General features: G+C 39.0%; 1 protein-coding gene across 4 annotated transcripts in view; it reads left to right on the forward strand.

Annotated features, from left to right (window-relative positions):
* The window catches only part of LOC126281182 (alpha-N-acetylgalactosaminidase), a 123,287-nt gene extending 109,198 nt beyond the window's left edge, over positions 1 to 14,089 (forward strand). For all 4 annotated transcript variants that reach the window (XM_049979882.1, XM_049979880.1, XM_049979881.1 and 1 more), the window contains 6 exons: positions 342 to 436; positions 567 to 728; positions 9,587 to 9,784; positions 10,447 to 10,611; positions 12,783 to 12,855; positions 12,941 to 14,089. In XM_049979882.1, coding sequence (XP_049835839.1) covers positions 342 to 436; positions 567 to 728; positions 9,587 to 9,784; positions 10,447 to 10,611; positions 12,783 to 12,855; positions 12,941 to 13,071 — 824 coding nt within the window. In that variant the 3' untranslated portion in view covers positions 13,072 to 14,089. The remainder of the gene's footprint in view (positions 1 to 341; positions 437 to 566; positions 729 to 9,586; positions 9,785 to 10,446; positions 10,612 to 12,782; positions 12,856 to 12,940) is intronic.
* Positions 14,090 to 17,395: the final 3,306 nt, after the last annotated feature.

The following is a 17,395-nucleotide window of genomic DNA, read 5'->3' on the forward strand; positions in this document are numbered from 1 at the left end:
ATTCTCTCACCTTTGTCTTCCCGTGGCAGTAATCAGCAATACCATACCAGATGTTGGGCAAGCTTTCCTATCCTCGAATAGAAAATAGAAGCATTCACCTCTTTCATATCTGTGGGTTTTTTTTCCTGTAGGCAATGGGATCATTAAAGACAGATTGTTACTTTAGTTTTGGGAAGGATGAAAGAAGTGGCAGTGGTTGGGATGTGGTAGGAGAGATCAGTGTGCCTCAATATCCACATGCTCAATGCATTTCTTTTGGACAAATTCAATCATAGATATATGTGCAATTATGTAGCCTCAGAGCTTTAAAATTTTAGTGACAGTGCATTATTGATTCCCAGGTTACCCGGAGTTTGGTTACTACCTGAACAGGACTGGAAGGCCAATGATCTATTCTTGTAGTTGGCCAGTTTATCAGATCTATGCAGGAATGTCGGTATGATTCTTCTCTTCACTGATAATATTTACATTGTCCTTGTTTTCCATTACATATACATATTGATAATTCCAATATTTTTTTCTGTGCTGCTAGAAAATTTCCTCTGAAATGCTACTTTTCCTTTCAGCCAAACTTTTCTTCCATTATAGAACACTGTAATTTGTGGCGAAATTTTGATGATATCCAGGATTCATGGGCAAGTGTTGAAAGTATTATTGATTATTATGGAAATAATCAAGATATAATTGTGCCCAATGCTGGTCCAGGCCATTGGAATGACCCTGATATGGTGAGTATTTTACATCAGATTTGCACAGTGTGGCTATATTGATAATAGCACCAGAAACAGCATACAAGGAAGTGACTGCAAATATAAATTATTATGTTGTCAGCCATTCATGTGTGTGAGTTGTTTTTTATATTCACTTCATTACATTTTGTTTGCTACCTCTCAACATTTCCAAAAGCTTTCTCTTAATCTACAAATATCATAAGCATTTTCAAAACCAAAATCTACAGATATTATAAGAATAGATTTGCCATTTTTCAATTCATCATATAAGTCAAAGGGTCACTGTTACCTTATGCATTCCCACATTTCTATGGCACCCAAGTCAGTTTCTATCAGTCTTTTCATTCTTCAGTAAATAATTTGTGTCAGTATTTTGCAGCTATGACTTACTAAACTAACATTTAGTAATATTTACATCACTCAGCAGCTGCTTTCTTTGGAACTGGAATTATCACGTGCTTCTATATATTAGGGAGAATAGCTTTGTCTTCTTATTGATCCAAAATCTCAATAATTCTAAGGGAATTTTCTCTACTCTAAGTGCCTTTTTCATCTTAGATCTTTCATTCCGTCTAAATCTCCTTGCAGGATCTCGCCGCACTTCTCATCTTCATCTACTTCCTCATCTCTTTCCATGATATGCCTTAAACTTTTTTCCTATAATAAAGCCATTCTATTATATTACTTCCATCTTTCTGCCTTCCCCACTTTGTTTAGTACCAGCTTGCCATCTGAGCTCTTGATATTCATACTGCTGTGTCACATTAAAGGTTTCTTTAATTTTTCTATACACAGCATCTATCTTTCACATATTCATTCATATTCCTTTGGTTTTGCATTTCTCCTCTAGGCATTCCTCATTCACATTTTACACTTTCTGTGTATCTCTGTGTTTTAGATGCCTGCCTACCCATTGGCCTGCTAAAGGTGCTCCATTTTTATATTTTGTCCTTCCATCAGTCAAACTCAGTATCTCCTGTGCTACTAAGGATTTCTACTAGAGCTTGCCTTTTTGATCCTCTGCTGCCTTCCCTATTTCATATCCCACAACTACCCACTCATCTACTATTGTTTTCTTTCCCCTTTTTTTTCAGTCAGTTCTTGGCTAATGTTACCTTTAAAGCCACCAATAATATAATATTCTTTTAGCGTATTTGACTCCATCTCCTTAATTTCCTATGTTTCTATAATTTCTTTTGTTTTAATCTGCAGTTTACAACCAGTAAGTTGTTGTTAGAAGCCATGTCTGCTCCTGGATGTACTTCGCAGTTTAAGCTCTGATTTCAAAATGTCTGTCATACCATTAAATAAACACTGTAGGAAAAGATACATTGTTACTTAGCATAAAGAAGACTTGTTAACTTGCAGAGAGCCACAATTAAAATACACTTACGAGGGGCGTTTGAAAAGTCCATGCAAAAATAAAAACTACTGAGATACATTGTTACTTAGCACAAAGAAGACTTGTTAACTTGCAGAGAGCCACAATTAAAATACACTTACGAGGGGCGTTTGAAAAGTCCATGCAAAAATAAAAACTACTGACGTGTTTGGGGTAAACCACCTTTACTTTTCAACATAGCCTCCTTTTAGTCTTATACACTGTATCCAACACTGTTCTAATTTGTTGATCCCTTCTAAATAATAGGAATTGTTCAAGTCTGCAAAATAGCTATTAGTGCTGCAATCACCACCTCATTTGAATAAAATCTTTGTCCCGCCAGCTGTTTATTCAAATTGGTGAACAAACAGTAGTCCGAGTATTGGGGGGGGGGGGGGGGGGGGTGAAACAATTTGGAATACTATTTCCATTATTTTTGCGGCCACAACTGCTGAGGTGTGTGCTGGTGCATTGTCGTGATGGGAAAGGGCTTTTTTGCAGTCCAATCGCTGGCATTTTCTTGCAGCTCGGTCTTCAAATGGTCCAATAACGATGAATAATATTCACCTGTAATAGTTTTACCTTTTTCCATATAGTCGATGAGGATTACCCCTTGCGAATCCCAAAAGGCAGTCGCCATAACCTTTTTGGCTGAAGGAATGGTCTTCGCGGTTTTTGGTGCAGATCCTCACTTGGTATCACATTGTTTAGATTGTTGTTTGGTCTCAGGAGTATAGTAATGTATCCATGTTTCATCCACAGTGACGAAACAATGCTTAAAGTCATGCGGATTCTTCCTGAACAGCTGCAAACCATCCTTGCAACACTTCACATGATTCCATTTTTGGTCAAGCATGAGCAATCGCAGAACCCATCTTGCTGATAGGTTTCTCATGTCCAAATGTTTATGTAAAATATTATGTACCCGTTCATTCGAGATTCCCACAGCACTAGCAATCTTGTAGACCTTAACTCTTCTGTCATCCATCACCAAATCCTGGATTTTATCAATGATTTCTGGAGTCGTAACCTCCACAGAGCATCCAGAACGTTCAGCACCACTTGTGCCCATATGGCCACTCTGAAAATATTGAAACAACCTAGTTTTGTTATGATTGAAGGTGCAGAGTCACGGTAATGTTTATCAAGCTTCTGTTTAGGCTCCTGATGCGTTTTGCTTTCATAAAGTAATGTTTAATCACCACACGAAATTCTTTTTCGCCCATTTTTTGACAGTCGCTCGACTTCCTACCAATGCCAAACACAAAGAAGTAGACCAATGTGGCTAAAACTTGGTGTGCGTTCTTTCCAAAGATGCTACAAACTAAACATTACCTCGATAAGTGCTGGTGGTGCCATCTCTCGGACTTTGCACGGACTTTACAAACGCCCCTTGTACAGAAAGCTTTTAGCCACAGCCTCATGCACATATGACCACCAACTTCAGCATCTCAAGACATAAAGCAACTGTCACGTGGGATACAAGCAGCAATCTGGAGGGGGCTGGGAAGGGAAAGGGATAGTGGAGTATGGATGAGGAGAGAGAGATGAATTATGTTTGGCCGAGCATGCAGGGCTTAGAATGCCATCAGGCACAGGGTCTTGAAGTTGTGGGGTATGGATGTGGGCGAAAAAGAGTGAAAATGGAGAAGCGCTGGGAAAGATCGATGGATGCGTTGGCAGAGGGGGGGGGGGGGGGGGGCAAACAAGACGGTGGGAGATGAGAGTGGGGGAGCAGATGATAGGACATAGGAGCTGGCAACTGATGAGTGGAGGGTGTGGAGTATTATATTACCTTATATTAAGGCCAGGATAATTACAGGAGCGGAGAATGTGTTCCAGATGATATTTTCACTCTGCAGCGGAGTGTGCGCTGATATGAAACTTCCTGGCAGATTAAAACTGTGTGCCCGACCGAGACTCGAACTCAGGACCTTTGCCTTTCGCGGGCAAGTGCTCTACCATCTGAGCTACCGAAGCACGACTCATGCCCAGTCCTCACAGCTTTACTTCTGCCAGTATCTCGTCTCCTACCTTCCAAACTTTACAGAAGCTCTCCTGCGAACCTTGCAGAACTAGCACTCCTGAAAGAAAGGATACTGCAGAGACATGGCTTAGCCACAGCCTGGGGGATGTTTCCAGAATGAGATTTTCACTCTGCAGTGGAGTGTGCGCTGATATTAATGTGCCAGGAAGTTTCATATCAGCGCACACTCCATCTTCCTAGGTGTTGACCTCCTTCTGTCTGATGGCTTCATCTGCACCTCTGTCTACATTAAACACACCAACCATCAACAGTCCAACATTTGGACAGCTGTCATCTTTTTCACACCAAAAAATTCCTCTTATATAGCCGGCCATCACGGACAGCTAATGTGCAGTGACAAGAACTCCCTTTCTCAGTGTGCTGATTGTCTCACCCATGCCTTCACAGACAGGCACTACCCTCAAGCCTAGTCCACAAACAGATCTCTTGTGCCATTTCCCTCCCACCACTTCCAAGGAACCAGCGGCCCCTTCGTCATCCAGTATTGCCCTCAACCAGAACAACTAAACCAAAACCTTCGCCAAAGCTTTGATTACATATCGTCATGCGCTAAAATGAGGGAAATCCTACCTGAGATCCTTCCTACACCCCTCAAGTGGTGGTCCATCACACATTCCATTTCCACAGCATCCTAGTCTATCCCTGTGCCACTCCCAATCCCTTGTCACAAGGATCATATTCCTGTGGAAGACTGAGGTGCAACACCTGCCCAATCCACTCACCGAACACTTCCTATTCCAGTCCTGTCATAGGTTATCCTACCCCATCAGGTGCCAAGCCACCTGTGAAAGCAGCCATGCCATGTACCAGCTCTGCTGCAGTGATTGCACAGCGTTTTATGTTGGCGTGTCTACCAACCAGCTGTCCACCAGGGTGAATGGCCACTGCCAAACTGTGATCAAGAGCAAAATAGACCACCCTGTGGCACAACATGCAGCTGAACGTAAAAAAAACTTTATTTCGTGGCTGATTTACTACCTGAGCCATCTGGAGTCACCCTTCTAATACCAGATTTCCTGAATTGTGCAGATAGGAGTTATCCTTGCAACACATTCTCCACTCCCATAATTGTCCTGGCCTCAACCTATGGAAACATACTGCCCCCCACACTCTCCACCCAACAGTTTCCACCCCATGTGTCCTATTATGTCCTTCCCATTCTTGCTTCCCATCCTCTTTGTTTGGTGCTCTTTGTCAACACGTCTGCCCATCTTGATCCACTCCTCTCTTTTTTGCTCCTTTTTTTCTCCACCTCCCTGCGCCACAACCTCCTGACATAGTACCTGTTGGCATTGCAGTCCCTGCACATTCTGCCAGACAGTGTTCGTTCCTCTCCCCACCCATACACTACTATCCCTTCCCCTTCCCCACCAGATTGCTGCTTGCATGTCCCAAGGTAGTTGTATTTTGACCAAGATGCTGGAACTGGCAGTCGTGTGTGTGAGGTATGCTTGCTTGTACGTATGAATAGTGTGTGTTTCTCTTTTGCTGATGAAGGCTGTGGCTGAAAGCTTTCTAAAAGTGTCTTTTAATTGTGTCTGTGTGCAACTTAATGTGTCATCTTTACAATAAGTAGCGATCTATCTTTTCTTACATTGTTCATATTCTTACATGGAGTTTTCATTGTTTGAGTCTTAAGTTATGTAACGTATCCAAAATTCCATGGTGGAAACGACAAACTTCTTGCTTATATGTTACAGAGACTACTCAGCACCAAGCTTATCTGCTTTTGACAACCACTTGTACTCGACCATTCATAGTCTACAAGAGCTTAGTGATTCTCCTACCAAATTATAGGCTTTACAGAAGTGGCTTTGTAACAATGAAGGAGTGCTAGTTAGGAGTAAACAAATACTGTTGTCATAAACTGTAAAGAACAAAGTCAGGAGGTGCCAATCATGATGATCTTATTGTTGTTGTGGTCTTCAGTGCAGATACTAGTTTGATGTAGCCCTCCGTGCTACTCTATCCTATGCAGACTTCTTAATCTCCAAGTACCTACTGCAACCTACATCCTTCTGAATCTGCTTAGTGTATTCATCTCTTGGTCTCCCTCTACGATTTTTACTCTCCACGATTCCCTCCAAATCTAAATTTGTGATCCTTTGATGCCTCAGAACATGTCCTACCAACCAATCCCTTCTTCTAGTCAAGTTGTGCCACAAATTCCTCTTCTCCCCAGTTCTATTCAGTACCTCCTCATTAGTTAAGTGATGTACCCATCTAATCTTCAGCATTCTTCTGCAGCACCACATTTCGAAAGCTTCAGTTCTCTTCTTGTCTAAACTATTTATCGTCCATGTTTCATTTCCATATAGGGCTACACTACATACAAATACTTTTACAAAAGACTTCCTGACATGTAAATCTATATTCAATATTAACACATTTCTCTTCTTCAGAAACACTTTCCTTGCCATAATCCATCTACATTTTGTATCCTCTACTTGTATTCTATAACTGCCACCTGGTTTCTGTGCAAATTGTAAATAGCCTTTTGCTCCCTGTTTCTTAGCCCTGCCGCCTTCAGACTTTGAAAGAGAGTATTCCAGTAAACTCCGTCAAACACTTTCTATAAGTCTACAAATGCTAGCTATAAATGTAGGTTTGCCTTTCCTAAGTTTATCTTCTAAGATAAGTCGTAGGGTCACTATTGCCTCATGTGTTTTAACATTTCTGTGGAATCCAAAGTGATCTTCCCAGGGGTCGGGTTCTCTAACAGGTTTTCTATTTGTCCGTAAACAATTCGTGTTAGTATTTTACAGCCATGACTTATTAAACTGATAGGTAATTTTCGCACCTGTCAATGCCTGCTTTCTTTGGGATTGGAATTATTATGTTCTTCTTGAAGTCTGAGGGTACTTTGCCTGTCTGAAACATCTTGAACACCAGTTGCTAAGAGTTTTGTCATGACTGGCTCTCCCGAGGCTATCAGTAGTTCTGATGGAATGTCGTCTACTCCTGGGATCTTGTTTCGAGTTAGGTCTTTCAGTGCTCTGTCAAATTCTTCACACAGTATCATGTCTCCCATACCATGTACGTCATCTTACATTTCCGTAATATTGCCCTCAAATACATCACCCTTGTATAGACCCTCTATATACTCCTTCAACGTTTCTGCTTTCCCGTCTTTGCTTAGGATTGGTTTTCCATCTGAGCTCTTTATATTCATACAGGTGGTTCTTTTTCTCCAGTGGTCTCTCTAATTTTCTTGTAGGCAGTATCTGTCTTGCCTCTAGTGATAGATGCTTCTACATCCTTACATTTGTCCTCTAATCATCCCTGCTTAGCCATTTTGCAATTCCTGTTGGAACCTCATTGTTGAGACATTTGTATTCCTTTTTGCCTGCTCCCTTTACTGCATTTTTATATTGTCTCCTTTCATCACTTAAATTCAATATCTCTTCCGTTACCCAAGAATTTCTACTAACCCTGTCTTTTTGCCTACTTGATCCTCTGCTGCTTTCACTATTTCATCTCTCAATGCTACCCATTCTTCTTCTGTTGTATTTCTTTTCCCTGTTCTTGTCAATCATTCCCTAATGCTTTCTCTGAAATTCTCTACAATCTCTGGTTCTTTCAGTTTATCCAGGTCCCATCTTCTTAAATCCCTACCTTTTTGCAGTTTCTTCAGTTTCAATCTACAGTTCATAACCAATAATTATGGTCAGAGTCCACATCTGCCCCTGGAAATGTCTGATAATTTAAAAACTGGCTTCTAAATCTCTGGCTTACCATTAGATAATCTATCTGAAACTTTCCATTGTCTCCAGGACTCTTCCACATGTACAACCTTCCTTCATGATTCTTAGACAAAATGTTAGCTATGATTAAGTTGTGCTCTGTGCCAAATTCTACCAGACGGCTTTCTCTTTCGTTCCCTACTCCCAGTCCGTATTCACCTACTACTTTTCCTTCTCTTCCTTTTCCTACTATCGAATTCCAGTCCTCCATGACTAGTAAGTTTCCATCTCCCTTAACTATCTGAATAATTTCTTTTATCGTGTCATACATTTCTTCAATCTTTTCATCATCTGTAGAACTAGTTGGCATATAAACTTGTAGTGGTGTGGTAGGCGTGAGCTTCGTGTCTGTTGTGGCTACAATAATGCGTTCACTATGCTATTCATAGTAGCTTATTCATGTTCCTTTTTCTTTTATTATTATTATTATTATTATTATTAAACCTACTCCTGCATTATCCATACTTCATTTTGTATTTATAACCCTGTATTCACCAGAGCAGAATTCTTGTTCCTCCTGCCACCAAACTTCACAAATCCCAGTATATCTAACTTCAACCTATCCATTTTCCTTTTTAAAATTGTGTAACTTACCTGCCTGATTAAGAGATCTGACATTCTAGTCCCCACCCAGAGATCCAAATGGGGGACTAGTTTGCCTCTGGAACATTTTACCCAAGAGGATGCCATCATCATATAACCGTACAGTAATGCTGCTTGCCCTTCTGATAAATTATGGCTGTAGTTTCCCCTTGGTTTCAGACATTCTCAGTCCCAGCACAGCAAGGCCGTTTTGGTTGATGTTACAAGGCCAGATCAGTCAATCATCCAGACTATTTCCCCTGCAACTACTGAAAAGGCTGCTGCCCCTCTTCAGTAACCCCATGCTTGTCTGGCCTCTCAACCCATTCATTGTGGTTGCACCTACGGACCGGCTATCTGCATCGCTGAGGCACGCAAGTCTCCCCACCCAAGGCCAAGTTCCATGGTTCATGGGGTAGGATGTAGGTGTTAGTGAAGCTATTACAGAGTAGTAGCAGCATTTATTTATGAGAGACTGACTATACTGCATCATTAAGAAGAAGGAGCGCATCAGTGGTCGAGGTACATAAACAGGAAAGAGTGAACCTAATTTTTCAAGCTTTACACATTTTAGTCATAAACAACTTGAGCAGGGGCACTGATGATCATGTTGTTGAGGCCATAAAACAAACACACATGCTCACATGCACACACTTCAATTGATGAAGAAAGCCATGAATTTTCTCCCTCCATATGTCCTCTGCCCAGTCTTAGGAAAAGACGAGGGAGGGAGAGAGAGAGAGAGAGAGAGAGAGAGAGAGAGAGAGAGAGAGAGAGAGAGAGAGAGAGAGTGGGGAAAGAAGCAATTTCATATTGGATCTAATCCAGTGTCTGTTGACATATTGGTGTTTTTGCAGTATTAACCGAAGAACAATGAAGGAAAGAAATGTTAAACTGCTACTAAATCATTCCAAAGTTTCCTCTTCATACTTCATTCAAAGGAAGGTTATGCATCAGTTAATTATCCTTATTAGATCTGTAATAGTATGTTACACATGAAATTAAGTACAAAATCTTCTGATTTATACCCTACTGCTAACTGCAAATTTGTGAAAGTTTAGTATCCTATTGTTAATATCATAGCCTCTCGTACTTGTTGCAGCTTATTATCGGCAACTTTGGCCTTAGTTATGAGCAAAGCAAAACTCAGATGGCGATTTGGGCCATCCTTGCTGCACCCCTTTTGATGTCAGTTGACCTGCGCACTATTCGTCCTGAGTACAAAGCAATATTACAGAACAAGAAAATTATAGCTGTTGATCAAGATCCATTGGGCATACAAGGTCGAAGAATATACAAGGTAACTTAATTCTGAATGAATATTTCTGTGTCCATTTTAATTGTTTTGCCAAGATTGTGTTGACAGTGTGGTTCTTCTCTAATTATGTTGTATAATTTGAAATTTTCAGTGGTTAATAGGACTTCCTGATTTTGTTTTCAGCGAATTTCATATAATGGCAGAAACTTTTCAAAGTGAATGAGTAGTGTCTGCTTTTATAAGTATTGTAAGAAAGTTCCAGTAAAATTTAAATAATTTAGGAGTAAAGGACACTGCTGGTTGAATAGAAGTAGTGTTAAGTTGAGGACAGGTTTATTGAATAGAATAAAAACTTATTAGCTTCTACTATTCAGTGAGTGGTCTCCTATGCCCCTAAATTATTTAATGTCCATTTTCAATATGTACACGTAGGAGTAATACCAGTTTTCAATTAATTATATATAAACTGATAATATCATGTGGTGCATCATGTTATACATAAATAAGTTCATTGTCCATTACTACAAAGCATTGAAATAATGGTAAAATCTACAATCAAAGTTATTGTATTTATCAGAGAGAACAAATGTATGCCTAGTCTGTGTAGCATTTGTATTTTGATTTGTAAGTGTCTTTTTTCAGCCTGTGAGATGAAAGAACTGTGTACGAATCATTTCGTAGCTCATATTTCATTTTTGTTTCAGCACAATGGTATTGAGATATGGGCTCGGCCAATTACTCCAGTCTATCAAAATTATTTTTCATATGCTGTGGCGTTTCTTAACCGTAGGACTGATGGAACACCATCAGATGTTGCAGTTACCCTAAGAGAGCTGGGCCTCTCTTACCCTGGTGGATACACAGTTGAGGTAATTACTTGACCATTTAAAGCTGTCACTCCTTCCTCTCATCCTACAGAGCTTCATTCAAAGTTGCTTTTAAAGATAAAAACCATAATTAATCATCACTCTGTGACAAATAGAATGGTTCATTTCATGTTGTCATGATTTGGGCACTGATGATCTCTTGGTTTAATATTTTAGACTAGCCATCTGTGTGTAATGTTTTGCCCATAAGTATGTACCTTTGGAAATTTGGTATTTGGAAGGAAAAATAAAACTATGCGTGAGTTAGCTCTGAAACAATGGTTACTTCAATGGCTGAATGTGAATTGTTTGATTATGAGTTTTTACAGCTTACTAGTATTGTTGTGTCAAGTGAAAATATCACCTCACTACCAAAGTCAAAAGAATCACTCGTACATGTTTACTAAGTTTAGACAGTAGTGAGGACACTCCTTTACTGTCATTCATGATTGTAAAGTTTGCTACAAGAGCAACATGATATGTGATCAGCAGTGGGAGGTGGAATCATTTGTGACTGAAATGGCACTGTGCTTAAAAAAGCTAGTAGTTGGAGCAGGGGGGGGGGGGGGTATTCCTGTTCCTGTGGTCTGCTGTAAATCCCAGTCTGATGAACACTGTTCTGAAATTTCCCTCTTCTCATCTGTACCAAGTCCAAATTTGTTCTCCTCTCTGATGGCCTGACCATCAACAGTACCTTAAAACTTGGTACCTTCCATTTTACAAAACTCCCTGTGTTCTGTAAACAGTCTCCAAATGTCTCGACTTGGAACAAAACTACATCTTGACATGTTCATGAGAAATTTCCCTTCAGATAATAGTTATGTGAGTCCACAAAGGTTCAGCAGTGGTAACTGATGACTGGAATAAGTTATCCAGACATGTGTGACAGATAGTATGTTAGGTGGACATGCAGCTGAGAGAAGCAATGGTAGCAGTCGTTCTCTGAATGACTTGCCACCTGTGGACAAACTCTGTCCTGTTGAAGCATGGCTTGTGCAGCAGCCTGAAGGAAGGGCAGTTCATTGGGCTCTAACTCTCTGTTGATGTAGTGGATGCTTTTAGATTACTTCCAGTATATTGTATCCAATGATGTTCCAAGCTATCACACTTGCAGTTCGTCTGCTACGACAGTAGCATTGGCTGCCAGAATGTGACATAATGGTAGCATCTGTCACAGCTATAACTGTAGGACATAAAAAGCAGGAGTCATCTAAAATCAATACAATTTGCTACTCAGTATGCCAGCAATGGGGTTCACTTGCCCACCACATACTGAGGATTTTGTAGTATCTGGATAATAGAAGCATGCATGCCACTAATTCAGATCACAACAACTGCTTCTGTCTATGGAGATTGGTTCATATTCGTTGCAGTGCTCCAGCAACATGTCTAGTCTAATCAAAGAAACATGTGATGAATTTGTTGGAAGTGCTTCACAAATGAACCACATTTATTGCTCTCAGTTAAGCCTGTAACTTTCAAAAAGTTGAATGCTCGTCAATGTCCAGCTCGCACAAATAGACCCGAGTATCACCACCTGATCTACAGATTTTACGTTTCATTGGTTGAATGTTTAGAGTTTTTCTGTATATCATTTGACATGAGGCTATTTTGAGCCTTGGTGAAAATGTGCTGAATCCACTGAAAAAAATATTTTTATCACAGTTAAATATTGATACAAGACTGAATGTACTGCAGTTTCCAGTATGTCCAAGGATGCCTCTATCTCACGATAGATCACATGCTGGTCCTTCTCAATAGTGTTGCACAGAACACTTATTCTAATCAACATTCATTAACTTCATCATTGATGGAAGTACGACCACAACGAAATTCTGCAGACTAGGTATAAATAGTCTTTTCTTTGAGTGATGGTTTACCAAAAGTTGAACAAAGTAATGCATTTTTTGTGCAGTTTAGTGTTTACAAAAATGTTACAAAATTGTAACTTTTACACGATTAAAATGTTGTAGAATTTAGGCTTGGTGCCAGGCAATTTTTGAAAGCAGATAGCTTGTTAAAGTTTTCCAATTACATTAGTTAGCTCACTAAAGTTCTGTTGAGCAAAGCTCACTGACAGTTTTCTTACTTCGGTCTTTAGTTTATTTCCTATGCTTCAAACTAATCTTTTTCAGTTTATTTACTTCTAAACATCAATTCTAAATTGATTACAGGACCTCTATGAAGATGTCAACTATGGCACTCTTGTGCCAAACACAAAGATTAAAGTGAAGGTGAACCCATCAGGTCAGTAAGAATAGTGTAGTAAACATTTCACCTGAGCATTTAAGAGAAGGGATATGTATGTTGACACTTTTATTGTTTACTACAGGTGTTGTGATTCTCCGAGCTGACGTCCAACCATCATTCGAACCATCTACAGCAAGGCAATCCTTCATTCCGCAAAGGACACCCTATGATCCCTACAGTATCTTTCAACCGAGACCTAATAGTTTTATATAGTGTACATAAAAAGCCTATTTAAGGCCAAGCCTGGTGTGTTACAGTGAAAATGAAGTACAATAATGTTTGTAAAAGAAAGGTCTTTGTGAATTATTATTTCGTCATTATGTGGCCAAAGTCTTTCTTTAAGTACAGTATCATTTTTTGTACCCGCAGCAAGGACTCAATGATAATGTGAAAGGTTCCGTGAATGAATATTTTTTGTTATTTATTTGTAGTTTTAAATACTACCAAGTGTGTGTGCGCTCTTGGCTGCAATATAGACTATGTACAGAAAATACTATGTGATCTTTCAAAATACGAAAAGAACATCATTTTATTTTTGACATTTGATTGGAAATAATATCTGTATCTCTACATAGAGGGTGACTTCCTACTGTTGTCTTTGCAGTAGTTTACCTAGTCTGTGGAGATGTGAGCACTAGGATGTATCCAAAGGTCAAATGCTGAAGGAAGTTTGTATCTACTTGAATCAATGCTTTCAAGAAATGCGATGCTACTGAATATTTCTCAAGTTATTAAAATGTGATATTTAATGTACAGTTCATTATATGGTGCAGCTCACTGACCATTTTACTGGCCATGAATCATGTTCTCACATATCTACTCAAGAAAAGATATTTCTTTGAGATTAAAAATACTTCTTGCATACCATGAAAAGCTTCTGTATATGTTTAACTGTTATGGCTTATGTGGTACGTGACCTACTTGCCTGAAATTATCAATTAAACCATGTACAAAAACTTCAACAAATCCATGTATGTATAGTTTAATAGGAAACAAAGATGTTTAATTTGTCTGTTTCTTTTAAATACTTCTGCTTTGTTTGTGAATCATGGAAGTTTTATTGCTAATTAATAGCAGAATTATTTGTAATGTAAAATGAAAAATATTTCATGTTTTGTAGCATGTGTTTCCGTTCTGTACTCATGAATGTCTTTTCTTCGCTACTTTCAATGATTGTGATAAATATGCTTCTGTCATTTTACTGTGGCCAATAAAACATTCCAACTTTGTATGTCTGTATCTTCTTTTTTGCAGTAGTGGTATAGAAATATCACTTAATGTAGTATATTATAATTAGCATTGTAGTCATGTTGTATGTTTAAACATTTTATTCAGATGAACAGTGAATAAGAAAAACTTGTTTGTGACTAATGCAGTAAGGAAATATGTGGGAAGCAGGAGGAGGAGGGGCTGGGGATGGGTAGTTGTCAGCTTGGAGGGAGGCAGCAGACGCAGGTTAAGGGGTGACAGGACAGAGAAAGAGGAAACTATGGGCCGGGAGTATGGGAACAGTGGTTTAGCTCAGGGACTCTAGATAAGAAAATGTTTATGTATCTGACACAGTTCGTTTGGCTCATTGTTGTGACTGTAGCATTTTTACACATGCCATCTTATTATGATTAGTGAACTGTGTACTCTGGTCTGAAGATGGTCATTATGGGTTGATATTAACAACTTGATGTGTAAAAAAACATTTTTGTGATCCGTAACTTGAATAAAAATATGTAGATTCTTGGATCACTGGGAAAATTATGCTGCGGCTGTGTTTCAACTCGTTACTTCAGGTGATCGTTGGGATGATCCCTGCAATTGAAACAGAACCTATTTTCTCCTCTTCTTTTGTGCAGCTGAGCTAATATTTTGTATAAAATGATTTCCATATTGATGGGTCATTAACATTCCTTCCTTCCTTGCCAGCTTGTACCAATGCTGCCCAAATATTCTTTATTACCTTCTCTTCTGTCTTCACTTCATAGAGCTTTCATTGCACAGTAAATATTGTAAACAGCTACACAGTTATACAGCTAAAGTGAGGATTTACTTGAACAAGCATGCACAAATTCCTAGGAAAGGACTGTACCGAATAGTGTGTAACTCAGCACTTCTAACACAGAAGAAGATGAAAGAGCACACACGCGTATACTAATAGAGAACTGGCAGTCAGCCAATCTAATATTAGCATGCACCAACAGCAAAGATTTGGGACCTACTTGATTACAGTATCAGATGTGACAAATAAATCACACATTAACATGTTTTAAATGGCAGGAGTGCTTAAATTGCCATGACCCTGCCACCTGAATGAGATGTATGTCCATGAGCTCCAGCAAGATGTCGGTCATTCTTGAGCTGGGACACTGAATCCCTTCCCCCTGAGCGACACATGTAAAGGCAATATGTTTGTGTCACCTCTGCCGGCCGGTGTGACCGAGCGGTTCTAGGCACTTCAGTCTGGAACCACGCTACCACTACGGTTGCAGTTTCGAATCCTGCCTCGGGCATGGATGTATGTGATGTCCTTAGGTTAGTTAGGTTTAAGTAGTTCTAAGTTCTAGGGGCTGATGACCTCAGATGTTAAGTCCCATAGTGCTTAGAGCCATTTGAACCATTTGTGTCACCTCTTCTGTAGGTGTCACAAGTAGGTAAACTGTCCTGAAGCCATTGACAGACCCACGAGAGAGGTGTCATAGTCCATGGCCAGTACTGGGACACGGTGATGTCAAATTTGAGAGGTGTCTGCTAGTTGCATATTTTTGTAAGCAACTCCACCATACTACCATAGAGGGTGCTGACAGCATTTAAGATGCCCATTGCCCCAGATAGAAGATAAATTGTCTGCAGCTGGGGCTGAACGTCCTGTCACCTTCATATTTGTACTAGAGATCTGCTTCTCAGTCTGTATCATCCATTCAAGCCTATTATGTATGCTATAAAGTGAAAGCCTGTTTTGCTATTTGGGAAACATTACATTGAGGAGATATCACCATTTTTGTAAGTAAATGCCATTGGCTGCTTGGTGCTGTCAGTCTTTTAATGGGCTACAGTTGCCTTTACACTCCACTGTGAGGCATCAGCTGCAACCAGAGTTTCCATGGAGTGTAGACACCCAGGCATGGAGCTAACTGCAGTTTCTCTTTCAGGGTTTGAAAAGTTCTTTTCATTCTTAGGAGACCACTCAAATGAATGTCTTTGTATCTAAGGTGACTTACGGGTTACATTATTTTAGCTACCTGTGGAATTAATTTTGCATATTAATTTACTTGAAAGATGTTCGATCATCTGTGAAATTTCTTAGAAGCACCATGGTGTCAATAATAGCTAAGTGGCACACAGTGGACTTAATGCCTGTCCTGCTAACAATGTGTTGTAAATATTCCATGTTTTTCTGAAAGATATCTATTTTGGCACATTGCACTTCATGCAAAGTCCCTATAGGTTCTAGAACACTAAATTAATGTTTTTAGATCTTTCTGTTGCATGTAGTCTGTCCAGTTACAATGTTGTCATCTGTATAGTTTGTGTGAGATGTGCCATATGCCAGCTGCTCTCAACATTGTTTGATAACAGTTCAGGGACCTACTGATTAAGATCAGTGTCTTACAGTTGTTTGTGTTGCAAATGAATGTTGTTCTGGTTATTAGGTAAATGGTTCTAAATAATTTAGTGCATTGTATAAAGTAGCCAATTTCAAAAGCAGGATGTTCATATTTCATGTACTAATAAAAGGTCACAAAGTGCATATGACACACAAAATGAGCATAGTAAGATAATCAACATCCAAGAACTGGTAACAGGCTACATTTGAGGAGAACACTTTCTCCTTTGTAATCTGAATGGAATAAATAGAACTGACCGAGAAATGGATAAGAATTCAGAGAAAATTAGATACAGATTAGAAGAACTGAAATACTTGATGAAGTGTACAAGCCTACAAATTGAAATCCAGTACCTGAATATATGATGCTGTGTTACCTGTGAATAACGTGTATATAAACAATATTGCATTTTGATTTTAATTTACAGTGGTCTGCTTTCCTCAACAAGAGTTTTTCTTTGTTTCACTTTTATATTAAAAATGATTTTCAGACTATTACACCAATTGTCAGGAAGTACATGTTATAATTTTGTGCAAAGAGTAAACAACTGTATACTACATAAATAATCATCTTTGATCTACTGCTGTAAATAACAGAATTAATATAAGTGGAAAAATCTTAAGTACTGATAAACCTTGAAACAAAATTTTTGTCTACTTTCCAGTTTCAGAAGACTATGATTTAAATAAAAAATCTTATATGTAAGAACATACGAATAGATTCTGTGTTAAAATTTTGTGAAGTTTCATTTGAGTTGTTTCAATAAACTTGCTAATGCGAAATGTTTCTGCAAACTTACCAAGTCAGGGAAATGTGTGTAACAATGACATTGCTGCCAACAAAGTAAAAATATCCATTTCATCTTTTTCAGGTAACACTTTATTTTATTGCAATGTAGTAGATGTTGGGTCATGTTCTTGACTTTCATATTCATTGAATTT

The sequence above is a fragment of the Schistocerca gregaria genome, chromosome 7, assembly GCF_023897955.1.
Source record: "Schistocerca gregaria isolate iqSchGreg1 chromosome 7, iqSchGreg1.2, whole genome shotgun sequence".
In the NCBI taxonomy this organism is placed as follows: Eukaryota; Metazoa; Arthropoda; class Insecta; order Orthoptera; family Acrididae; genus Schistocerca; species Schistocerca gregaria.